The sequence below is a fragment of the Rhineura floridana genome, chromosome 8, assembly GCF_030035675.1.
Source record: "Rhineura floridana isolate rRhiFlo1 chromosome 8, rRhiFlo1.hap2, whole genome shotgun sequence".
NCBI lineage: Eukaryota > Metazoa > Chordata > Lepidosauria > Squamata > Rhineuridae > Rhineura > Rhineura floridana.
Window position 1 is genome coordinate 111,767,827 of NC_084487.1, and position 27,505 is coordinate 111,795,331.

General features: G+C 39.4%; 1 protein-coding gene across 3 annotated transcripts in view; it reads left to right on the forward strand.

Annotated features, from left to right (window-relative positions):
- The window catches only part of RELN (reelin), a 504,997-nt gene extending 481,167 nt beyond the window's left edge, over positions 1-23,830 (forward strand). For 2 of the 3 annotated variants that reach the window (XM_061640446.1, XM_061640448.1), the window contains 8 exons: positions 1,481-1,656; positions 2,208-2,281; positions 3,948-4,109; positions 4,760-4,917; positions 6,405-6,624; positions 7,691-7,888; positions 9,755-9,853; positions 22,686-23,830. In XM_061640446.1, coding sequence (XP_061496430.1) covers positions 1,481-1,656; positions 2,208-2,281; positions 3,948-4,109; positions 4,760-4,917; positions 6,405-6,624; positions 7,691-7,888; positions 9,755-9,853; positions 22,686-22,782 — 1,184 coding nt within the window. In that variant the 3' untranslated portion in view covers positions 22,783-23,830. The remainder of the gene's footprint in view (positions 1-1,480; positions 1,657-2,207; positions 2,282-3,947; positions 4,110-4,759; positions 4,918-6,404; positions 6,625-7,690; positions 7,889-9,754; positions 9,854-22,685) is intronic. The other variant, XM_061640447.1, reaches the window with a different exon arrangement.
- Positions 23,831-27,505: the final 3,675 nt, after the last annotated feature.

Sequence of the window (27,505 nt, forward strand, 5' to 3'; positions counted from 1 at the left end):
GAAGGGAGAGGAGAAGGAGGGAAAAGGCAGGTCTGATCATTTGCATGCTTATTGAGTTCAATGGGATTTACTCCCGTGCAATCATGCTTAGGATAGATAAAACTGACCATGGGGAGAAAGGGAGGGGAAAACAGAGGGAAGGAGGAAGGGAGGGCGGAGGGGAGCGGAAGGAGAGGGAGGGCGAAGGAGGGGATTTGAAGGGGAAGGGGAGGGGTGAAGAAAGGGGTAGGGAAGGGGCAAAAGGGAGGTGATGGGAGGGAGGAGGAAGGGAGGGCAGGTCTGATCATTTGTATGCTTATTGAGTTCAGTGGGATTTACTCCAGTGCAATCATACTTAAGATAGGTGAACCTGACCGTGGGGGAGGGGAAGGAGGAGGAGGGGATTGAAAGGGAAGTAAGGAGAGGGAGAGGGAGGAAGGAGGAGGAGAAGAGATTGGGTGGATGGGCACTGGGCAGAGGGGAAGCTGTTTTCCTTTCCAAAAGGAAAACTTTGTGAACAGTATCTTTTTTCAGCATTTCCCCCACCTTTTTATTCTGCAGCAGGCATATGTAGTCTCCCACCCAAATTTAAACCAAAGCTGTCACTGGCCACATTCACACCAGACCTTTATTTCACTTTAGACAGTCATGGCTTCTCCCAAAGAATCCTGAGAAGTGTAGTTAGTGAAGGGTGCTGAGAGTTGCTAGGAGATGCCCTGTTCCCCTCACAGAGAGCTTCAATCATAGTGGCTGGCTGTTAAACCACTCTGGCCACTGGAGCTCTGTCAGGGAAATAGGAGTCTCCTCTTCTCACCCTTCACAAACTACACTTCTCAGGATTCTTTGGGGGAAGACATGACTGTCTAAAGTGAAATAAAGGTCTGGTGTGGGTTTGGACCCCTGATTAGCTATGCCCAGCAGCTGTGAGTCTGGCTTTTAGAAAACTGACAGTTGGATCTTACTGAGCATGCCTGGGCTTATCATTGACTTCAACGCTAAATTTCTTAAATTAATTAAAAATCAGCCAGGCATTTTTTTAACTTTTAAACTGCAGAAGATGAAGGTCAGAGTATGGGGCAAGGTCAGTCATGGGATTACAGGTACTCTGTGAACATGGGTGATTTTTAATTAATTTCAGCAAATTATGAGACCATTGACAGAGAAAAGTCCAACAGGGGTCTGGATTTTTTTCTCTTGTTTTACACGTTGACCTTTTGATTCTGTCTGTTTTGTGTATTGCCATGAAAATTTAGAGGGTTGTTAAGCAAACATGTCTGAATTCAGGACTATAAGTTTTGTAAGGTTTTGTTTTGAAATGAGCTTATGGTAAGCATCAGAATGGCATGGGGGAAATTTTCAATTTAACATTGCAGAATGAGAAAAATCTATGCTGGCTATATTATACAGCCACTCTTGTGGCTGTACAATAAAGAATGACTGTCTGTTAAGTATGTACTGGACATGAGATTATGAGACTAATTTGTTGAATTGATGTTAATAGAAGGCATTTCCCATGAAGAAAACTGGAGTTTCTATCCAAATGCAGTCAGGACTGCAGGCTTCTGTGGCAACCCATCATTTCATCTCTACTGGCCAAATAAGAAAAAGGATCAGACACACAATATCCTGTCCTCTCGGGAACTCATTATACAACCAGGATATATGATACAGTTTAAAGTAAGAAGAAGCTTCTGTTCATCCAAAGTAAAATGTTGACTCAATAGACATCAGATTTGCCCAGAAATTCAGACAGAGTCAAGTGGAATGCCCAGTTCAGATTTTCATCAAGTATTTATTGTATATTTCTTATTAGAATTTATCAGAACACATTAGTACATCTAACAATAGCATCATACTAACATTAATACATAAATGTTATTTCTATTCAAAGTGTGCTGTTGAAGAATTAGGAATAGGTACAGGTAAAGGAAAGGAATATCTTGTGTTCTGTTGATCTCACCGGCAATATTTTTACCTAAAGAAGCCATTTTTATTCTCACGAGTATAATGTTGTTATAGCAGCACTACCATGCAGCAGGGTGTTGATTTACTGAAGCTCACGACAATTTATTGTGTTTGGTTAGAACACTTGGGTCCACGCATGCAAAATGAGCACTGAGAAAAAAGTTATTCTGGTCAGTGGAGAAACAAAGAAAGAGAATGTCAAAGCTGGAGGGAAGTTGTTTTGATTTTAATTAAAAATAAATTGTTGATTTTAAATGTTTCAGATTGTAGTTGGCTGTGAAGCAACATCTTGTGGAGACCTCCATTCTGTGATGCTAGAATACACCAAGGATGCTAGGTAAATCAGAAGAGCTATATCTACAGTGAGAGATATTGTGGAATATACTTGGAGATTAAAAACATTTATCTTAAAAACGTTTTATTTTATACATTTACCTTATATACACACTCACAATTCAAGAGTTGTAAAACACAGAAATACATTAATGTAACCTTAAACAATAAAATCTCTCATCCTCACACTGTATGGAGCAATCTAAACAGTCATAAGAATACAATAAATATATAAAAAGAATGAGTGGCTACAACAAATACAGTATTGCAAATTTCTTTGGAATCTGATAAAACTTCTTAGATGTTTCAGTAAAACTAAGAAACAGAAAATCTTTGGAACTAGCTTGATCCCTTCCCATCTTCAGTTGGTGTCATACTATTTCCTTAATGAGAATATGCCATACTTTATTAATCTGCATTTTTAAAATCACCAGAGTTACTTTTCCAGTCACATGCAATGACAGTTTTGGCTATCAAGAGAATAGTATAAAGGCTTTTTATAATATAACATTGCTGCATTTTAGTGTCCACTACATTAAAGAGACATATGAAATGACTTTTTCTATTGGTTATTCTATATTTCATGTTTCTTTGAGGATCATTGTCCAAAAATTAATAGGGCAATCGTATTACATCTGGTATCTCCCTCTTTCTTGGCAGTCTCCAAACACCTAAGAGACTTTTTTAACTCCTATATTACTCCTTGTTTTTATATATGCATGTTATGGGAAGTTATTAGAAAGAAAGAAAGAAAGAAAGAAAGAAAGAAAGAAAGAAAGAAAGAAAGAAAGAAAGAAAGAAAGAAAGATATTCCAGTCCATTAGTAATTTAAATCACTACCAGGCCAGGTTCAAGGCTCTTGTATTAATATACAAAACCCTGAACAACTTATATTCCAACTCAATCACTGGAGCTGCTAGTTGTCCCCTGTGCTATGTAAGCCAACTGGCCCCGCTAGAAGTTGGGCATTTAGTATTGCTGGTCCCACATTGTCAGACACTCTTCCTGTAGAGATTTAGCAGACACTCTTGCTTTTGATGTTCAGACATTTCTTGAAGACCTATTAATGTAGACAAGCCTGTGCAACAGTTTAAATGTTTACATCAGCCAGTAGTTTTGATTATTTTGTAGTGTTTTATGGTGGTTTATATTTTATTGCATATACTGCTGTACACTGCCATGTTATATTGTATGAACTGGCAATATAGAAATACTTGTATAAATAAATAAAAATAAGTAAATGAGGTTTCTTTAATACTAGAGTTGATACTGCCAAATTGGCTTTCACATTTTTATCCCAGAATGCTTGATCTTCTTTCATCCTTAAAGCCAGGCTTATATGTGCCCTGGTAATCACTTGACACTGCAGTCTTTAAGTCATGAACATGTATGTGGAACTCAAACTTCTCAGGCAAAACATCCAGTTTGCACCCCTCATTCCACTGCTCCTGACAAAAGCTCATCTGTAATGAGATGAGGATAAGAAAATCTGTGACTGAGCAAAGAGTACAATACTTCAGTCTTTGTCTCGTATAACTCTCCTTGGAAGAATATAGTTAAAGATAATATTTTTAAAATACACACATCTATCCATGACCTTTAGTAGGTACCTGGCTTTTTATTATTCTTTCCAGCTATTCTGACAATATTATTTCCTTTGCTTCATTCAGGGCAGATTCATGGCAGCTTGTCCAGACACAATGTCTCCCATCCTCTTCTAATAGCGTTGGCTGCTCCCCATTTCAATTCCATGAAGCTACCATCTATAACTCTGTCAACAGCTCCACTTGGAAGAGAATAACTGTCCAGCTGCCTGATCATGTCTCATCCAGGTAGGTTACTGAAAGGTCATCTCACTGCATTGCAATAAAACTTCATCTGTTTAGATGGCACTGGTTGGAGGCACAGAAGAAGAGGTAATTTAGAACAGCATTTTCCCTCTGCCCTGGAACATAATCAATATTATTTTGGAAATATTTCCCTTTTAGTAAAAATAAATAGTGCCTAATAGAGGATATCTACCAGACTCGGTGCTTCAGCAGACATGATGCTGCATTACTTGTGATGTATTTGACAAAATAATGTTTGTGATTTTAATGCCCTGCATTTTGTATAGCCCCTTGAAATAGAAGCTAGCAAGTGTAACTGTGATGCACAGAAGGCAATAAAGGCAATTGTCTAATATGGCTATAAAGTGTGTCAATATTATACAGAAAACTGACTTTTTGGATTGGGGTATATTGTTTGTTTGTTATATTTATATCCTGCCTTTTCTCCAAAGAGCTCAATATGGTGTACATGGTTCTCCCTCTCCCCATTTTATCCTCACACGAATTCTATGAGGCAGGTTAGGCTGAGAGATACAATAAGTGGCCCAAGGTCATACAGTGAGCTTCATAGTTGAGTGACAATTTGAACCCTGGACTCCCAGGTCCTAGTCCAAACACACCTCTCTGGCTAACACTGGCTATTTTATTTGCAGTGCTACTCAGTTCCGATGGATACAAAAAGGAGAAGAATCAGAAAAACAGAGCTGGGCTATAGATCATGTATACATTGGAGAAGCCTGTCCAAAACTCTGCAGTGGTCATGGATACTGTACTAGTGGAGCCATTTGCATTTGCGATGAAGGATACCAAGGTCTCATGTTCCTTTTTTATTATTATTTAAACCTAGTTCATGTAAACAAATTCAGTATTAAACAACAAAAAGTGCCTGCAATCTACCATACACTTTCTTCAGAGTAAGTCAAGAGAGACTGCTGAGACTCCTAAGCAAATTCACCATGTTCAACTGATGCCTGAAAAGATAGGCAATGATGATGAATACAGAGACCACCTTTCACCTCACATGGAACTATGTCCACCTAGCCAAGAAAATAATGTGTGCTTGCTAGCACAAATCACAGGGTACAGTAGCGGATGACATAGTGGGGTGGCAGCATGCACCTCACCTCCCAACAGATGAGTCACCAATGCTTACCTAGGAGGAAGGGGAGGAGGCTAGGACAATGCAAATGCACTGGCAGATCCAATCTGGCACTCCTGCTGGTGGGTTTCCACCATGCAGACTTTTCCATTGCCTCTCCCTCCTCCTTCTCCTTCCTAGTAAGCAGCAGCAAGTGAGAGCCACTGCTCCACCATGCCACCCACTACTGACAGCTACAACTCAAATAGATCTACAGTTTATATGCATGGAAGCCATTTCTGTTTTCAGATTTGAATTAGAAAAGCTAAAACCTGCAAGGGTGAAGCCATCCAGTGACAATCCAACAAAGTACCAAAGTATCTACATAGAACTACCATTTAAATGATTACAGGAATAAATCCCTCAGTGAGGTTTGAATGACATTATAGCCCAGTTGCCACTGATAATGAGAGAGAAAAGTTTTTTTTTCATTATTGGTTGTATAAATACTATCAATTAATTTCTGGTTCCTCAAATGTGTTATTACACATTCACAGAACCTGTGGGAATAATAAACTGCTTTGGCTATGTATATGGTGTTGTTATGAACTATGGATAGTCAATGAACATATTTGGTAAATGTTTTTATCCATAGAAACTAACTGAACCACTATCATACCAATACTTTTTTTTTTTGCTATGAAAAAGCTTGTGCTTTTTGGATTGATTAGGTTTAGCTGGAAAAGACAAATCCCATTTTTTTTAATAAAATGAAATCTCAAGACAATTATGATTCATTATAGGAACTATTCTTAAATATATGTGCAGAGTAGCTATGTAAGATGTTTGATCTACCACCTTTTAAACAAATGTTTTTTTAAAAAAATGGGAGTAAAACTAGGGACAGATGGGTTGTGAAAATATATGGCGTTTATAATATATGTTATTTGAAAATCATAATTTTTATCATTCATTCAATCAATCAAATAAAAGACCATATATCTGAGCACTTAAAAGTGGTGTTCAATGTTCTAAAGTGTCAGGAGAGGAAAGCCTTTGAGCACTTTTGATGCAATATTTCATGTACAGCATCCAGAGCTTTCACATTGCTGCCACCCAAGTTCAAGGACTTCAGAGGCTTTTCACAAACAAGGACATAAATTCTCAGTTGCAGTACCTCAATGCTTGTCAGTGTTATAATTTTTATTTATTCTTTTTAGGTGATGACTGCTCTGTTTTCAGCCACGACCTTCCCAGTTATATTAAAGATAACTTTGAATCAGCAAGAGTAACAGACATAAACTGGGAAACTATTCAGGGTGGAGTTATAGGGAATGGATGTGGACAGCTGGCACCATATGCTCATGGAGATTCTCTGTATTTCAATGGGTGTCAGATAAGGCAAGCTATAACTAAGCCCCTGGATTTGACCAGAGCAAGGTATGTTATCATGAATCTGAAATGCCCTTTTCAAAATGTGTGAGACACTTAGTGTGCTGTTGAATGCAAAGGCATTCTGTGGATTAGAGAGAGGGTTGAATGAGCATAACCATTAGGAAGTAAAATTTCAGACATTTTTTTACAACCTAACTTGTAGTCAATCATTTCCTCCATACATTTGGACTATACTCACTGGCCCCACTCCCAATGGTGCTATGCCTCACTGACTCCATTTCCAACATCCATGCATTCAGTCAGATGTCTGTAAAGGGAGACTTGTATATGCATACAGCAAGGGTGAGGAACCAGCAGCCCATGGGTCAGATGTGGCTTATGGGCCTTCCTATATGGCCTGCAGTGTCTTTTTACCTAATCCCCCCAAGCAGATTTTAGGTTTGCACAGGGTCCTCTTTTTGGGGGGGGAGGGGTTGCAGTTGGGGAAGAAAGGGTTAACCCTCTCTTCCCCATGCACTACAACCCCCTCACCGAAAACACTGCAGGCTTGAAAATAGTCTTCTATTGGTGCCAGTGGAAAGTGTTTTTTTCAGTTGTAACTACAGCATGGGGGCCATTTTCATGGGGGTGGTCACAGTTGAAGAAGAAGTGTTAAACCTACCTGCCCCCTACTCTACAACCCCCCACACCACATATCCCTCTCACTGCAATTAGACTGGGAATCAACCTTCTAGGTGCCAACTTAAGGCTATTTTCAAGCCTAATTGCTCATCATACGGAACTATCCATGAAGGTCACACTCCCCTGGGAATTAGGCTTAGAAGAAGAGCCTGTATATGTCTGTCTGCATGTGTGATGTATGAAAGAGTGGGCGTGGCCATGCCCACTTTGGCCTTGCTCACTCTTGTTTTGGCCCCACTGCTAGCATGTGAGAGCAGGGCAAAAAAGGTTCCCCGCCCTTGTATAAGGAGGCTAGCAGATTTGCTAGTGGCAAAGAATCTTACATCTTGTAATAGCCACTTTTTTGTTTATAATTTTACTCTTAACTTGCATGCCATGCATTAAAGTAATTTCTTCTCTTTTTCACAACCCCTCTTCATATTTTTTTCAGCAAAATAATGTTTGTTCTGCAAATTGGAAGTCTTTCACAGACTGACAGCTGCAACACCAATCTAAGTGATCCTAATACTGTAGACAAGGCAGCGTTGCTCCAGTACAGTGTAAATAATGGAATTACATGGCAAGTCATTGCACAACATCAACCAAAGGACTTCATACAAGCCCAAAGAGTGTCTTACAATGTACCCCTGTAAGTATCTACTAATGCTACAGTCTCGCTTACAGTAGGCAATCTATACAAAATAAACCCAAACACTGGTTAAAATAACAGTGATCAGGGGGACTGAAAACTGATATGGGTCTTGACCTGGAGGAATGTGAGTGTGAAATACCACAATTTTTAATTAAATAACTAAACCCTTAAAAAAAGGTTTATGAGAGAAAGAACATTGTCACTACCTGTTATTTTCAGAGTTAAAACAGTTTTAAGTGGAAATTATGCAATCTGTATTCACTTTTCCACAGACAATATTTTCCACAGATGAGTCTGATGATGTGTCCAGAACGCTGTCTTGTCCTATTGTGATGGAGGAGTTCCAGTTAGTGAGGCTCCAGGATGTAGACAAGGTGCTTAGTTCAGTCTGGGCAACCACTTGTGCTCTTGCCCCTTGCCCCTTGTGACTGATAAAACCTAGCAAAGACTGGTCAGCCAGCTGGGTCAGGGAGGTGATTAATGCCTCCTTGCAAGAGTGGGTGGGGTCCCTGCCTATCTAAACATGGGAGTGGTTAGACCAATCCTTACAAAACCCTCCCTGGACCCAGAAAATATAAATAATTATTGACCAGTTGCGAATATCCCCTTCTTGAGTGCATGGTTGGGGACCAGACCCCAGTTCTCTTGTATGCAACTGATTTTCTGGATCCATTTCAGTCAGGGTTTAGGCCCGGTGTGGCACTGAAACTGCCTTGGTCTCTCTGTATGATGACCTATATCAGGAGAGAGACGGGGAGTGCGTCCCTGTTGATCTCTCAGCTGCTTTTGATACCATCAACCATGGTATTCTTCTGGAGCAGTTGTCCAAGTTGAGTGTAGGCGGGACTGCTTTGCAGTGGTTACAGTGTTACTTGGATGGTTGTTTTCAGAGGGTGGTGCTTGGGGAATGCTGTTTGGCCCAGTGGAACCTTCAGTATGGGGTCCCCCAGGGTTCAGTTCTATCGCCCATGCTATTTAATACCTACATGATTTAATATCTATCTCTGGGTGGGGTCATCTGGAGTTTTGGAGTATGTTGTCAGCAATATGCTGATGATACACAGCTCTACTTTACATCTGCAGGTGTGGCAGTGGATGTGCTAAATTGGTGTCATGCCTTGGTAATGGACTGGATGAGAGCCAATAATCCAGACAACACTGAGGCAGTGTTAGTGGGTAGTTCTTTAGACTGGATGGATGGGTTGTGGCCTGCTCTAGATAGGGTCACACTCCCTCTGAAGGAGCGGGTACATAGCTCGAGGGTACTCCTGAATCCATTACTGTTACTGGACTGGCCTTGGTGGCGTGGAGTGCCTTCCATCAGTGGGCGAAGAAAGGATTAAACCCAATTTTGAGACATGCCACTTCTTTCCTGCAATTGTTACCCATCCTGACTTGTATTATTTGGGATCCCCTGCCATCACAGCAGATGCTAAATAACTGTGTTTCAAACCAGTGTTTTGTGACATGGTAGCTAAAAGTCCATTTATAGGACAGGGCTGCCTGGATTGGTATCCTTATTCTACTATTGTAAACCTCCCAGATATTTTTTTCAGAATCCTGTCATATGATAAATCTTGGAATAGCCTCAAAGCTCATGGTTGTTCAAACAATGCCTATGGCTTTACTGTTTGTTGTTTATTTATTGCCAAATACGTTTTAAACTTGCTGCTCTGCATATTCTGGAATAGTGTGTGATATACAAATTAAAAAAATAAGACCTCAAGAGCTAGAAATTTAATGAAACCCAGCCTGTATTTTCATGTCCAAGGATCCCAAAAAGTGCCTTCTTGAGGACAATCCATAATGCATGCCATATGTTGCTTTTCTCCACTCTAACCTGGCTCCTCTGTCACTTTACAGGGAGGCACGAATGAAGGGAGTGTTGCTTCGCTGGTGGCAGCCCCGTCACAATGGCGCAGGCCACGATCAATGGGCTCTGGACCACGTAGAAGTTGTTCAGTGAGTATAAAACATCATCTCATATTACCAAGTACTGATCTTCCTCCAGCATGGCACAGCGTTTCAATTTAGTAAGGAATAGTTCCTATTAATGGGGGGGATGCTTTATTTTGAGGTCAGCTGCAGGGTAGAGGAATGCACTGGGCATGTTGTGAAATGCAGAAAGGGAAAATGTGGGATTTAAACTATTTTTGAAATGCTGGTATACCTGTGCGTCATGGTCCATGTAAAAGGATGTGTGTGTTCAACAATTAAGGTGGCACGTAAAGCTGAACTGCATCCTTTGAAGCATACTACAAAATAGTAGTTTACGTTGCTCTTATGTGGAGTTGTAGACATGGATTGCAAACTGTGGCTTAGTGCAAATGAGCAAATGTGTGGGTTCCTGGAGAGAAGATCATAGTCATTGATCTCCACCCCCAGTCCTGCTGTTGCTGTGCTATCTGGGGCTAAGCCATGGTCTGGTTTAGGATTACATCCAAACCCAAGCTTATGGTTTGTCTTGCTCCAGGTTTGTTTGTGGTTTACTGCTCATGGTTTGTCTGGGGGAGACAAACAGCAAGCTTGGGTTGAGACATAACACTAAATCAAAGCATGGCTTAACCCCGAGTAGCTTGGCGGCAGCAGGACTAGGGCAGGAGTACAACAACCATGGACTTCTCTCTGGGAACCTGCCAGCTTACTAGTTCACACACTAAGTAAAATAAGAAGTCATGGTTTGGCTTAGCATTGTGTATGAACTGGGCAATATTGTGACTAAGCTGGGCTTAACATTAGCAACTATAATATCTTATTCATCCCCTCCCTTTTTTATATATACTGTTCAGTATATAGTTGGGCTTAACATTAGCAACATTGAGTTGGACTTAACATTAGCAATTATAATGTCTTATTCATCCCCCATCCTTTTATATATACTGTTCAGTATAGTGTTCAGAAACAGGGTTCATTATAGCATTCTATGGGCAGAGAGCACTACATTTATTTTTTACCAAGTAAAGTGTCTTTGCCTTGTTGATTCTTCCCCTGGCTAAAATGGTCTCACAATCAAAATAACCAGTTTATGCTTATTGTAAGATGATCAACTTTTTCTCTAACAATTTAGTTCCTGAAATTCTAGTGTCATGACGGGCTGGGATTCATCGCTACAGTGGTTGACTGAGAAAGGTGTGCCTTCCCAATAGATAGGTTCAATGTTATATTATTGAAAGCTTTTAAAGAGTCAGTTTGATGGAAATTGGAGCTTAGATTACATCCACAAACATTTTTGATTAGCTGTTAAAGTATTGGTTTCTCGATTCACATTTAAATTAGGGCTGGGAGTATTAATTGGTACATTAATAATTAATTATTGCCTTTAGTCATAAACCTTACCTGTGTAAAATGCTAATAGCTCTGTTGGTGTGGGTGGTCTCAATCCAGCTAAGGTTAGTTGTGACTAAGTCCCAAGTTAGTGGCAGCTAAGACCCAGTGAGAGCAATAGGATGTAATCACAACTAACTTTAGTTTAGAGCCACTGGCTTAGATCTAGACTTCTTGGCCAGTCCTCCCCCTACTGCAGTTCCCCCTGCTCCTTAGCTGTTTTTCAGGGTCAGGAGACTCTACAGAACAGAGCACAGAGAATTATGGTGGAGAAAATTGAATGAGCTTTCATTTGCACAAGGTGGCTCTGCCTGATTGCTGCCAACTCGCATACCCTCACTGAGTCCATTACATCCTATCTTGTGTCATTCTGGAAGGTTGCCTGACTCTCAGAAGCAGCTTAGAGGAGGCACTGAAGGTTGCAGTGGGGAAGATGCAGGGCAGGAAAGTACTCTTCCACTCATGCAAATCTGGATCCAAGCCATTGTGTTCAAGATTTAAAAATGACTGTGAATTAAGCAAATGTCTTATCATTAAATACTGTCATATTATTTGTTGTATCTTCAGTCATCGTTGACTCTGTTAAAGCAAGACTGTAAATTGACTTCAAAACCTCAACTTTAGTCTATTGACAGCCCTAATTTAAAGTAGTAAAGATGACAATAGCAATTCAGTTTACATCATCTCCTGTTAATCCTATTCTATTTTGCACTGAAAAGGAACCTGCTTGCATGGCATTCATGCCCACCCCAAATTGCAGCTTTTTCCCAACACTAATCTTTTGTTTTGTTTTTGCTTTTTAATACACCTTGCTCTGCCTCCATTAACATCACAATCTAAGTTTGAAGTAGAAGAAGGATGGACCCTTTATTCTTGACTTGCCAAGTACATTTGATGTAGATTGTGCATAAAGAATACTCAACTACATAAATAAAATACTACATTTTGAGAGAGGATATCAGTAACATGAGTAAATCCCAACTTTTCTCTTCAATTAACAGAAAGAAAAAAGGGGGGGGAAATGGAGCTTTCATGTTAAAGCTTGGAAAAGATATTTCTTACCATGAGATACTTCAGATTGTTTTATTTATGTGCCACTTTCCTACTGTAGAAGCTCTCAAAGTAGGTTTTAAAGAATAATTAAAAACAAAAGAACATCATGAAACATATTAAAATTAATCAGTTAAATAATCAAAATAAGATTTCTGATAATTTTATACATTCAAACTAACAGCAGCCAATAAAAATAGGTCAGTCAATTTAGCATCCACAAAAACCTTAGCAGGAAAGATGGTTTTAACCTACCATTGGAAAGTCTTAATAAAGTAGGCCTAGTGAATCACCTTGAAAACAATGCTGACCCTTTTCTTAATAGGGGGCAATCTCACATCAAATAATATAACTCCTGGAGCAGCATCTCTGTAGTGGTAGTCTCCCTGATGAGGTGCGCCTGGCGCCGACGCTGCTATCTTTTCGGCACCAGGTGAAAACTTTTTATACTCCCAGGCATTTTAAACTGTATCTTCAAGTGTATTTTATAGTGTATTTTAACAGTATTTCATTATTGTCGTATTTTGGTGTAGTTTGGTTCCTTGCTTGTTTTTTTATTTATTTATTTATTTTGTTATATCTATTGTATTTATATATTGTGCTTGTTTTATTTCTGATGTACACCACCCAGAGAGCCTTTTAGGCTTAGGGCAGTATATAAATTAAATAAATTAAATAAATAAATAAATTCACAGATATATATATATATATATATATATATATATATATATATATATATATATATATATATATGGGAAAAGGCACTTCCTAAGGAGCAAATTAGATTTCAGGACACTCATCCATGAGAATTAATAGAAGCTGCATCATCTGAACATGCATTAAGAGGATTAAGGAACTAACCATGCTATGGGAAATGAACATGCTATGGTTAATCAGATATATCTTTCAGTTGGCATATCAGTAGGGTGAATAGATGCAAAAGAGCTCAGGATTCCTGTACATATAATAGCTGTATATAAAGGGAATTCCAAGTGCTGCTGGAATTTTCATTTCTGCATAATAACTGTCAGCTCTTCACTGAGACAGCAGTGTTGGTGGGGGTGCAGGCAGGGCTGGAGATTCCTTGGTAATTGCCAGGCCGTAAGTCCTCAGCCGGCAGCTTGGCTATAAATCTGCCAGGCTAGCAAGGAGGAAGCAAGATAAGGGCAGAGGCCGTTCAATGCTTACGTGCCAAGCCAGAAATCCAGAAGAGACATCAGTGAAGGTCCGGGTCTAGTTTGCCAAGAGGTCAGTCCAAGTCAAGGTTCAGGGAATAGGACGACACACAGTGGTCACGCCTGACGTTGTAGTCAGCAACAAGCTGAAGCCAAGGTTTGACTTTTAAGGAGCAGGTTTGTCAGCAGGTGTGAGCCCTCAGCGTTTTGGCCTTAAGTGGACAGGCCTGCCCCTCTTCTGCCTGACCTTCTGTTGTCTACGTTCTGCAGGTGAGGGGGGAGTATCCTGTTCACTGCCTGCGTCTGGCTGAAGGGCTTCAGCTGTGTCTGGGGTGCTCTGCAGCTGAGGGGGAGAAGGAGTTGGGTTCTCAGGAGTTTCCTCCGTTTCTCCTTCTGGGTCTGCTGCTTCTGGATCTGCTGCTGTTACTCCCGAGTCATCCTCGTCTGATGAGTCCTCTGACAGGGCCATGACAATAACTATCATCTACAAATATTCCCTCTTCTACACAACTCTTAAAAGATAATCCTCCTAGACACTCTATCTGTATACCTATAGCCTTATTCTAAGGGCCAGTCCTTACATGGTTCAGCAGGCAGGTTTTACACAAGTAGGGTGCAAGAGCAACCTCTGGGCTCATGTCAGTTTCTATAGGACAGGGCTAGTCAACAGTTGCTGGACTACAGCTCCCATAGTTCCTGATCTGTCTGGGGCAGATGGGAGTTGTAGTCCAGCAAATCTGGAGTACCAGATTTTCCACCCCTGCTATAGCAATATAGCCCAGCCACCTGCCACAAAAAAGCAAGGAATGTACCAGTGCACACTAAAGTTTATACAAACCTTTGTGGTCTCCACTGTTCCTTGTTATTATGGTGTTTATCCCTCCCTCCTGCTCCTAGTCTTTAGCCAGTCCCTGTTGGTTCCCCCTACCTATTCACAGGAAATCCCAGCAGGAACTAAGGAACTCTGAGACTTGTATCTTTTCAGAGACCATGTAACATAACCCAACCCAACCCTGACATGATGTTTATCACATACTTCAGCCTTGTGTAGCTGATTTTTGTTGCACAAACAGCCAGTGTGGAGAGGTGCCTAATTGGTACCATGGTGAGAAGGGAGGGGAGCTTTAACCCTTTGCTACCATTGTGGTCCTGATCAGATTGGTCCCACCACATAAGCTATTTGCAATGGGAGGAAAGCTCCCACTAGTATTAAGGACAAACCATGTGACAAATGTCACACCTAGTTTGGCCCTCAGCCTCTAAAAGTATAAGCCTTAGAATTCTCTCTCTCTCTCTCTCTCTCTCTCTCTCTGTGTGTGTGTGTGTGTGTGTGTGTGTGTAATGGTCTGGGTCAGTATTTATTTATTTATTTATTTATTTATTTTATTACATTTATATACTGCCCCATAGCTGAATCTCTCTGGGCGGTTCACAACAATTAAAAACATTAAAAACCAATATACAGATTTAAAAACACATTTTTTAAAAAACAATTTAAAAACAGTAGTTCATTATTCATAGTGTTGCTTTTTCAATTCCACCGTATACTTCTGATTTGCTCAAATCTCACATCTTACAAGTTCTGGAGATTGTGTTAGCTTGCTCTGTTCACTCATGTTCTGTGCATATATGTGGAACACACAGAGTGTGGGCACAGATAAGAACATAAGAATAGTGTGCTAGATGGCCTATCTAGTCCAGCATCTTGTTCTCACAATGGCCAACCAGATGCCAATGGAAAGCCTGCAAGCAGGACCTAAGCACAAGAGCACTCTTCCCTCCTGGGCTTTCCAGCAGCTATTATTCAGAAGCATACTGCTCTGTGTGTTCACTGGAAGTGCAAAGGGGCTCTGCATGCAATAGACTTAATGACTAGGTTCCCATTCATAAGGAGCAGCCTGTGTATACAGCTGTATGCACCAGAGTGCAATCAGTATGTGAATGGAGAGAACAAGTGAACAAGACAGTATATGTACATAGTAGGGCACCGCTTGTCGGCTCCCTGCTTGTCTGTGTTCTGCTAATATGGCGGTGCCAGCAGGGCGATCAGCTGTAGTGCGGGGAGCTCCACCCACCGCACTCCAGCTGACAGGGATCAGCTGCAGCACGTGAGCTCCCCACGCTCCAGCTGATCACACACTACAGCTGACAGGGATCAGCTGGAGCGTGTGAGCTCCCCACACTACAGCTGATCCCTGTCAGCTGGAGTGCGCGATCAGCTGTAGGGCAGGGAGCTCACGCACTACAGCTGAGTAGGGCCCCACTTTCCGGTGGTTTTTGCTTTTCGGCGGAGGCCTGGAACAGAACCTGCCGTATGAGTGGGGCCCTACTATATATATGAATATAGGAAGTATAAAGTTTGCAATAATATTAATGACCTACAATTTTTCCTTCATGGTAAGGAGGTTGCAGTGTAGGCCAGACCTCAGGACATCCTGGCCCTGGTAGTGTCCCCCTCCCCCAGCTTGGGCCCTGAGTTGAAGCTCACTTTTGGTTCAAGTTTATTCATAGTCTACAAACTTTCAAATTCCAAAAGCAAATATTTGATTCCATACAATGAGGGGAAGAAAAATTCAAAAATGCAAGAAAGTCCACTAAATTATCCAGCTAAGTCACCAGTAGTGAAGAAATAAATGACTAACTTAATCTCATTTATGTCAGTGGATCTGCTCTGCATGTAACTTAGGTGGGTACAACTTTAATAGCTGAAACAATGGTCAGTATCTTTCTCTTACCTGGAAAACAAATCATCTCAGGTCTGGAGGGATTGAACATTAACTTTTTCTTAACCAATATACCATTATTGCCTAGAACAGAAGTTATAGTGCACTCATAAACTGTGTCATTGGATATGTGCAAATATCCCACAGTTAGACTTCTTTGATTTTAATAAGCAATATCAAACATCAACCTGTACTTCCTGCAGAAAAAAATTAATCTAAACATTTAAACTTTAGCCTTATTGGTTACAAAAAGCAAAACTCAACTTCCAAACTGGATTGTGGTAAATTAACATGCAAAGAAAAGCAAAAATACTATCCTTCAGCTCATGCAATAAAAATCTGGGAAATCTGTCTGGAAACAATTTAATTAAAAGTATGGGAATCTGCCCAAAAGTTTGTTTAATCCCTTTTTTATTTTGTTGCATTTTTGATTGCAGAATATTTGGTTGGAAAAACATTTTTAGGCACATCACTTGCTTGGAGCTGTGGGTGGGTGTCCTTTAGGATAACGATTTCGTTTCATTATAATTTTTGCTTTCTGCATTCCTGTATTCAGTCTCCAAGGCTAAAGTTTAGAACCACCTTTGTATTACCAATGCATGTCAGTTCTTCCCTAAGCAAAGCTCACTGCCTGTCTGCTGTATGGTGGAACCACACACTGTTGTTTGCATATCCATCTTGAAGAATAGTTTCTTTGTGAAGAGGGCAACCCCTTATTAGTGTATTAAGAAATAGAGTATTCTGATCAAATATTATTAATAGCTGAAGGAGGGGGCTTTGTCTCCCACTCCCTGTACATTTGTGACTCGCATCAAAATGTTAATTACACATGAATTTGGAACTTTCCCCATAATTCCTTTTATATTATCTTTATCATGAAACCGATTGCTGCAATTACCATGTTATGACCTTGGGCTTAGAGGCATGTTGTTATTCTTTCCATAAATATCATGCTTTTCACTATTGAGATAATTTCACATTTTGACACAAATGATTTTTGTTGTAAATAATCTTTGTCCTTTTTCTTATTTTTTTATATTAATGCAAACTTATAGCTGTTAGCAGTAAGAAAGTGCATTCATTTCAAAAGCCATCTTTCATTGCTTTATCTCCTTACCACAGAGCTGTTATTATATATATAGGAAAGCTTATACCTATTCCAGCACAGAAAATAAATTGTTTAGATATTGCAGCATTATATTAACTTTCTCATTGTTTTTGCTAACTTTCAACTATGTAGGATGTATTTCTATAACAATTTATGATTGTAAAAATTATTTGAATGACAAAACAAACGTATAATTTTTTTTAAATCAGAAAGTAATTTGTTCAATTTTTATTTTCAAAAGAGATGAAAAATCCTATATTGCTTCTAAACCTCATCAGGCTTTTATGACTAATCACAGTGCTGCATGCATTGAAATACATTTTCTAATTTGTGTTGTATTTCATTATTTGCTGTCATTGGTTTTACACTAGAGTAAGGTAAGTAATCTTACTACCACAATATCAGTGTAGCTCTTATACTTTTTAAAATATCCTTTCATTCACTTAGCTAATGCTGATACTGAGATTTGAAGCTGACATTGATCAGGTCCATTTGTCAAACACAGGAATGTGAACTTCTATGCCACTGAAAGGCACATTTCTTATCATTCTGTCTTGTTTGAGGCCCTTGACAACTGTAGTCAACTGAAATTTTGCAAGATGTATCCAAGAGTGTTGTCAAATGCCTCCTTCATTTCAATCTTCACAAAGTTTCAAAAGACAACGTAGACTCATACCAAATAGTCTATAATCTACAAATACAGGCACAGAAAGGAAACTGGGCTGCTCTAATCCATTTTTAATCTTTAAAATGAATAAAAAGTCAGTCACATCAGAAGGAATAATTTGATGCTCACTACCCATTGCATAGGGCTTTTGCAGTGGAACACATACTTTTATGAAACCAAATCCCCCTTCATGTATTATCCACATGAAGGAAGTTCCATGCGATGACTGGAGATTTGGGCCATGCTGCTGGCCCTGCCCTCTTTGATCCCACATCATCAAGGCTCCCAATTGCAGCTCCCCACACATAGCCTTCTTCCCTGTATACACCCAGGCGGCAAAGGTAGCAGGGCAGCCCTACTCCACACCAGTCATCACGTGGCACTCTGTTCATGTGGACAATATATAAAGGAGTTTAAAAGGAACAAAGTATCTCCCACTCTTATCCCTCAAACACACCCATCCACAGATGCCTCTATCCATAATACAAAATCAACATAGTCACTACCTCAGCAAGTGAGGAAGGAATAACTGTTTATTTGCATATGTTAATGATTTTGTAGATCAGATGGACCACACTGTAGTTCTGGTCAAATCCGACTGGATGCTTGAGCTGCAGCTAGCCAATCGATTACATACTGGACTCTGACTGATAGTCCAGACTATCAGATATTCTTGCCTTTCACTGGCAAGCATTACTTTCCCTCTCTAGTTTATTAGCGCTACCTCACATCAGTCAGGGAATCTTAACTGCTAAAGCAGTAAGTGGAATTGTATCAATTCAAATATAATTCTGAAGAGGCTTGCTGCTATAAAATCTATCTGAAACACAGAGCAACCTATTATGTGATTACAGTAGCTTTAACTCAGATGAAAGTGCTTCATCCAGGGAAAAAGATTCTTCCATACCTAAAAGAGCTCCCTTAGATAAAAACAGTCAGTGTTTGGTTGGCAGCTAAACCACAGAAAAGCCCTGCAATTGTGTGCATATACCTTCTTAATCTCAACAGCATCTCATAACCTTATTAATAAAACAATTGCTATGGAATAAAAACATTTCCAAATCATGTTGAAATACTACCCCTATTATAAAGCCTTTCAATAGGAAAAATCTATTTCCAGATACAAGGCATACATTTTATATACAGCTGGACACCTTACTCTGAGCTTATTTTGAGGTTAATTATAGGTTAGCACCCTTTCCAGATTACCATTTTCACTGTTTTCAGTATACTTTGAATAGAAGAAGCACTACATAAATATTTAAAGTATATGGGGCTCAGTGAATGGTCTGAGGCCACATGATGCTGTTCCAGTGCTAAATCTAAGGAGGTCTCATCCTGGAAATTGCTTAGGAGCCCAGCATAATCCCACTGAGCCTTCCACAGAAAGAGCAGAAAACAAGTTAATAAATGTGCGCTCTGATGCAGAGCTACTGCATGTAAGTGAGGTTCCCAGTGGTTTTCCGCTAGGTTTTAGCTGGTGGAAAAAAATCTGCATCTCTGAAGATATGTAGTTGTGGATCAGATGTGGGAGAAGCTCTTGCAAATTCCAGTCATTAATAATCATTAGCTTATTTGTGGCATGGGACTTTCTGCTTGGTAGGGACAGGGAACACACACACGAAGCATTTATACCCTAAACAATAAATTACTTCAGGATAGATAAACCTGGAAGTCTTTTTCAACATAATTTTTTTATTATTTAAAGGATAAATGCATCTTGCTAAATGTACTTTTCTCCATTTTATAGTCTAAAATGTTAGATGACTTAGTAAAAGTGCAATTCACAGGATTAGCACAGATTTTAATGAAGAACAATTTTTGCATTTTACTGAAAGGTTTTGTCTCTGTTACAACCATACAGTGGTAAGAAACAGGAAAAGGAGTTGATCCATCTGGCCCCAATCTAGATGAAATTAGTTGCAGTCCCATTGAAATCTGTGGGGAAAGGTAGGCTGTGAGCACACTAGTCACCTATATCAAAGTGTTTCCACTGGCCACACCTGGAGGAGCAATAAGTTGATCTGCCGATCAGTTGTGAAATCTCTTAGAAGCAAATTTTTAAAAGAAATGCACTCAAGCTGCTCCTACTAAGTTTTACAGTAAAAAGGGGCAAGTTTGACTAGTGTCATGTGCCCCGTTTACAGAAGAGAGAGATGGAGACAAACTGGAACCGGCAGAGCAGTACGTGTGTCTCTACTCTTAATTGCAACTAAATTGTCCCCTTGATTTCAACAGGACATAAATGCAACTAACTTTCTTTGAATTGTGCTTTCTCAGTTCTGTGCGGTTTATATCCACTTTTTTAGGATAAAAACCAAATGAGATTTAAGTTGATGTAACCCTATGCCATATATTCCATGCTGAGTACAGTTCCATTCTTTCTATTAGTAGGAGATAGGATTGCCTCAGTTTGCATGTACAGCCAAGAAAAAGATGCCTAGTTGTCACTGAGGTGGGCAACCTGTGTTTGGGTTTTATCAGTTGAGACTGCTGGTGGAGAGGGAGGGGAGGACTTGCACGATTTAATGCTTTTCTGTATGGGATGGGGGAAGAATCTCTCCATAGAAAACTAGCAAGTTAAGGACAAAACTAGGATATAACCCTTCTCCCTGACAAATAGTTTTCAGTAAGAAGGGAATGTTTTGTTTGGAAGAGTGAATCAGTCATGTGAGTCCCCATTTCTAATCTGAAGTGGTATAGCCCAGACCCAAGTTTACATTCTCAATGAGAATTAGGCCAATGACTTAATTATTTTTAAAAAAACAGGCAGTTGTGGCAAATTGGGCAAGAAGCATCTTGGTTTGGTCTTTAATTCTGATTTTGACACAGATGGTTGCATTCTAATCTATTGCCTCATTTGGAAATAGGGTCATGTTTGGTTCATTACTGTCCTGAAGGGATTCTAAATAAATAGTCAGGCTTTCCTGACATGGCACATGCTTACATCCCATTTCTATAGTGAAAATTGTGGCATTTCCTGCGTAGCTAAACCAGCATCTAATCTCTGGCAAGGGTGGCAGAGCACCTTATGAAGGAAAAGTCTTTTTTACTATAGGTAGAGGTAGTGCAAGTTGTTACAGCCTCTGTGTTTCAAATGCAGCACTGCCAGAAGTCAGCAACCTCTTCTACTATAGTGCTGTCTCTGGAATCTTGTTTTGAGATATTTGTACCTCATTTCCCCCCCTCACATATGAACAATTTTGAAAGATGTCTGGTGGAGGAATGCCAGTTTAGACTTTTTGTCTACATGAACAATCACACCCATCATCAGGTGTGTACTTAAATGGATAAATGTAACATGTGAACCCAGTCATCACTCATATAGTAAGTAGCAATTCCTGTGATGGTGATGACTAAATAAAGTGCCACTGTAGTCATGGAACATTTCAAGACAGTTCACTCATATGTGGCTGGCACTAATGTTTTTGTTTTTACACTTATAAACATCACTAATATCCACAATCAATGTGTCTAAAATTGGTATAGATTTGGAAAGGAAGGATTGCGGATCACAAGACCCACCTGGGGACATGCTGTCTCACTCCGAACTTACCCTATGGGATCCGTTTCACTGAATGATGAGCTGCTCTACAACAGGCAGGAGTAGATTTTACTCTCATTGCAACAATGTCCTTGAGAGCAACACTTTATTCTCTGCTATAGTGATGAATGGCAGCATCAAGTGTATACCTCAGTAATATCACTCTTACGTTTACAGAACTGAGTATCAGTCATTCATTTATATGGGAGAAAGTAATGTGGCAGTTTTTATGTACCATTTAGAGGACAAAAAAGTACATGACTTGACCAAGGAACCAACTCTTACATGTAGGTCAGCAAAACCTATTAATGATTTATATCTACCTGGCAGTACCATCCCTATGTAATAGAATTAAACGGGGGGGGTGGAAGCATACCACTGATTTAGAAGCATTTCAGTCTTTCTGAACACTCCTAACTCTGATCTTATGAGTTCTAAGTTCTACTAAGTAGATTCTACTTAGATAAGGTATCTGCAAAAGTAAATTAACAGCAAAAGCCTACAAAATTGAAATTAACAAACCTGATTGTGTGTGTCTCAGGAGTTGAACAATTATGAGTTTAGCACAATGAAAACAAAAGTGTTTTCTGTTTGGAAATGTTCTTTGTCCATGCTACATTTAGTATTCCAGCAGTCAGGATGTGTTCTATATTTGTCATATCTAGTGCTCACTTTAGGAACTTGGCTTATCCGCCAGTGTACTTATCCATGTGTACGTGTGTACCTACCACTACTAAATAAAAGAGAACTAAGGTCTTAACTAAACATCATGTGACATTGCTCAATTAATGTAAAGCTCCTTTTCTCTTCTTAAATTGAACTGTTATGAAAGCACAGTAAGGTTTATTGTCTGCTTTGCACATCATGGGTACAGTCCAAAGTATGCATGACAAACAACACAATCCTATACATTAGAACTTACTTGAGCACATACTAAAATCCTTTAGTTCTGTTGGTGCCAATAGAACTTAAGGCAGGCCTAGCTGGTTCTGGATTATTCCATGTTATGAGTAACAGCAGCAATGCAAATTGCTACTAATTTAGATTAATAAAACTTTACATAATTTTTCATGAACGTAAATTTTCATTTAAACCAAGCTGTATATTGGTAGAAAAATACAGTCTGCAGCTTGGGAAGACCTTTCCACCATGTATACGAAAAGACCTTAAGTTCTTCTCTTCCGTCCTCTTTCCATTGTACAGCACTCGCAAACAAAATTACATGATGAATTTTTCACGACAACATGGGCTCAGGCATTTCTACAACAGAAGGCGAAGGTCACTTAGGCGATACCCATGAAGAACAAGACATTGCTTTCCCTTCCCAACCTGTGATGTGTCGCTTTCCATTCTTGTCAATCTAGCACTGCCGTCTGGTTTGTCAGGACTTTTTTCTTGATGAATATTTTGAAAGCCTCCATCGAGACAGAGTGTTACACCACTTTTTTCGCACTGTGATCTAATGAGAAGTGACTTATTTTCTCATAGGTAAATGTTTTTAATGTTGATGTGTCTGTGAAAAATTGTGATCTGTTGTAATACCATTTACAGTGGCAGTATTGGAAGTAAGCAACTGGTTCTGTTTTTAACACACACAAAAACAAGCCTACATTTAAGCACAAAAGACTTTCATATTTTATGTCGGAAACAACAATATTAAGTACAATATTTAACATTCTTTGTCACGTAGGTATTTAAATGCACTGTATTTCAGCTCTGTATCATGTTTTATATGATTACGTTATCATCATTTGTTCTTTGTATTCTATAACTTGATACATTGGCACTGTATTGACTTGTTATAACAGTTTGCTGCTGGTTTTGGGCCTTCATACAGTCTGATGCTACGCATAAAGCAAAGATATGCCTAATCAAAAAGTTAATAGAACATCACTGTACAGACATTGTTGTCCTTCACTCTTACTCTTTGATATGTCTGTCAGTTATTGTTGTTTTGTGGGCAAGAAAAATACTTGACATTTAAACCTTTTCTACTAAGCAGCTATGGATAAACCTTCTCTCCCCCCACCCTCCAAACAGAAGCTCACATTTCCTTGTCCAAAAGTAAAACAATTTTCTGTGGATGATTTACTTACAGTAACTGCCATTTGGTCTCTGTAGTAATGGAGTGATTTGTAAAAAGTGAACGTTACTTCATGTGTGTGTTTTTGTGGTTTGTTTCTCTTGCGGGTCATACTTGTATCTTCTGATAATGTTGTACCTACACCAGCAGCATAATGACGACCCTACAGCCCTAAACTGTCTATTATCATGAATTAAAAAAGTTTCACTCTACAGTGAACCGAGCTAAAGTTCTATGCTTCAATAAAGATAATGTCAACAAATTATTTATGTGGTACTTTTCGCATTCATTGGGAACGGGAAGTTATTCAAAGTTATATATAAATATATTTATGAGTTACCATTTTCATACCTAGAAAACACCAGAGATTATGTACCACAAGAGCTAATGATTAGATCTACTTGTGAGAAAGGGTGATTTTTGTGCCTAGGTACCTAATATAAATGTGCATTGTGAAGAAACATAGTGGTTCGTGTTTCACAAAATATTGTGTACAAATGTGGTGAGATTGGGAATGGGTATATATAAACATCTCATCCAAAAGATATCCCATTTATGGTATTTACATTGTACAAATAGTGAAAAAGTACATAAACCTAGGTTCTACTCCTGATCTCACAAGTTTGGGGATGGGAGGAGGGAGGTTAGTCTCTTGGTGTAGGGGGTGAAGGAGGAAGGTTACACTGGCTTTAAGTACAAGTATGGAAGCCAAGATGTGCAAATGATGGTGTGCACATTCCCCTCCCCCCAAAGTTAAAAGGTAAAGGTGTCCCCGCACTTATAGTGCGAGTCGTTTCCGACTCTTAGGGTGACGTCTTGCGACGTTTACTAGGCAGACCATATATATGGGGTGGGATTGCCAGTTCCTGCCCTGGCCTTTCTTTACCCCCAGCATATGCCGGGTACTCATTTTACCGACCACGGATGGATGGAAGGCTGAGTGGACCTCGACCCCTTTTACTGGAGATTCGACTTCCTCCTTCCGTTGGAATCAAACTCTGGCCATGAGCAGAGCTTCGGCTGCGTTACTGCCGCTTACCACTCTACGCCCCCAAAGTTAAGCATACAAAATGTAGCTAGAATTTCAATGGTCTTGAGCAACATTAATATAATAGGAGACAGACCTTGATATTAAGCATAGTTTCTTATATAACTTTGATAGCTTGTTTCCTAAAAGACCCTTATGCCCTGTTCTTCTAAATCCATAACCTGCCAGATTACCTCAAGTGCATGTGGAGAACAGGCTGGAAAGAAGCTCCTCATATGGGCCAGGCTGAACCTTCCCTTCTCCATGTGCTGGGTGAGCTGCAGCCACATCAACATACTGGCTTGGTGCAGCAGTCTGCCCTTCCTTGGCCTTCCTGTGTACACTAATCTCAGCAGAAGTGGGCGTTGAGTAATACATAGAACCTGTGAAGAATGGGCTGCAGGATTACCTTTTGCAGGGTATTTGTGGCATTTCTTCTCCCAGGTCAAGAAAAAGTCTCCTGGCTCCTGAAGTATATTATCCATATTTGTGGCACTATAAAACATGATAACCTTATCTGCTGATTTATAACTTGGCCCAGGAAACTAGGGAGTTGGCCAAGTTAATTGTTCATTCTGCTCTTTTGTAGATTTCTTGTGTTACAATGCTACAGAAAGAACAAGTGTTTTTTAAAAAATTGAAATATGCAAATCTATAACCATTTTTATATTTATTTTATGATTCAAGAAAGGCATACCGTTGTATTGTTTAAGCAGAGTACAACTACAGCCATGCAATCAAATACAATTCTGAAATGTTAATAGGCTGTATACTCATCTTCTAAGAATTGGCAGGATTTTAGAGCTTTCTTACAAAAGAGCAATCCTAAGTGGATGAAAATGTCAGAGACATAAGACTCACCAGAAGCTGCTCAAAAAAAGCTCCGTGATACTGCTGCATCCAGAAAGAAGTGCCCAAGGCTATGCACTTTCCCATGCTAGGACAACAAAAACACTGCAGTAAAACTACAAACATACCAGACATTTTTCCTAGACATATTCCCATTTGATTTAGCGCTGAAAAGGCATAAGAATTTTTTTAATGAAATTAGATAAAAATAACAAAAGGAATCGAAATACTTTTATACTATTAATCCCCTATTAAATATTCCATCATTATTATCTCCTTTAAATGCTAAAGATATTTCTGTATGATCTTCACATTTTTAATGCAAGTATATATTTCCCACCACCTTTGCTTTTACTGGTATACAAGTATGCAACAGCTTGCACAAAAATAGGAAATAATTAGAAAAATAAACTCAGGATTTATAGACAGAAAATGGAATTGTGAGTATTTCATACCAGTGCTGAAATGAGGTGAGACTAGCAGATGTCCTTTTCTTTGTAAATATTTTATATTATAGAACCATGGAATAGTAGAGTTGGAAGACCATCCAGTCCAACATGCAGGAATCCAGCTTAATGGCTGTCCGGAGCTGCCTCAATGCTTCAGTGCTGGGAGAACCCACCACCTCCCTAGGCAATTGGTTCCATTGTCATACCACTCTTAACAGGATGTTTTTCCTGATGTTCAGTTGAAATCTGGCTTCCTGTAATTTGAGCCCATTATTCTGTGTCCTGTGCTCTGGGATGATTTATTTTATTTTTATTTATTTATTTAAAATATTTCTCTCCCACCCTTCTACCCTACAATAGGGCACTCAGGGCGGCTACAATAAAATTGCACTAAAATGCATTATGCATACACATACAAACATACATATGTGTATATATGTGCATACACATAAGAAAGTGAGAATAAAAATTATTTATTTATTTATTTATTGCACTTGTATATCGCCCCATAGCCGAAGCTCTCTGGGTGGTTTACAGCAACCAAAAACATTAAAACAAATATACAATTTAAAACACATATTTTAAAAACAATTTAAAACACAATTTTAAAATTTAAAACAATATAAAAACAATTTAAAACACATGCTAAAATGACTGGGAGAAGAGGAAAAGAACTTAAAAGATAAAAATAAAAGATAAAAAACTTAAAATAGCGTCAGGCTGACCCATCAGTCCCAACCAAAGGCTCTCCGGAACAAAATAGTTTTTATAAGTTTCCGGAGAACCATCAGGGAGGGAGCAAAGCGGGATTCTTGGGGCAGGGAATTCCAAAGTCTGGGATGATGATGGGAAGAGATCCTGGCCCTCCTCTGTGTGACAACCTTTCAAGTACCTGAAGAGTGCTACCCTATCTCCCCTCAGTCTTCTCTTCTCAAGGATAAACATGCACAGTTCTTTCAGTCTCTCCTCACAGGGCTCTGTTTCCAGTCCCCTGATCACCCTTGTTGCCCACCTTGGAACCTGTTCGTTTGTCTGCATCCTTCTTAAATTGCAGTGTCCAGAACTGGATGCGTACTCAAGATGAGACCTAACCAGTATAAAATAGAGGTGAATTAGTATTTCACATGATGTGGAAGCTATATTTCTGTTAATGCAGCCTAAAATAGCATTTGCCTTTTTTGCAGCCACATCGCATTGTTAACTCATATTCAGCTTGTGGTCAACAACTATTCCAAGCTCCTTCTTGCATGTACTATTGATGAACCAAGTATCCCCCATCTAATTGTGCACAAGGTTTCTTTTTCCTAGGTGAAGAACTGCACTTATCTCTGTTAAATTTCATTCTGTTGTTTTCAGCCCAATGCTTCAGCCAACCATGTCACTTTGAAGTTTGTTTCTGTCTTCCAGGGTATTGGCTATCACACCCAATTTTGTATCATCTACAGATTTGATAAGCATTCCTTGCACCTCCTCATCCAAGTCATTAATAAAAACATTGAAGAGCACTGGGCCTAGGACCGAGACCTGCAGTATCCCACTCATTACTTACTCCCACTTTGGAAAGGAACTACAGATAAGCACTCTTTGAATGTGATTCTGTAGCCTATTGCAGATC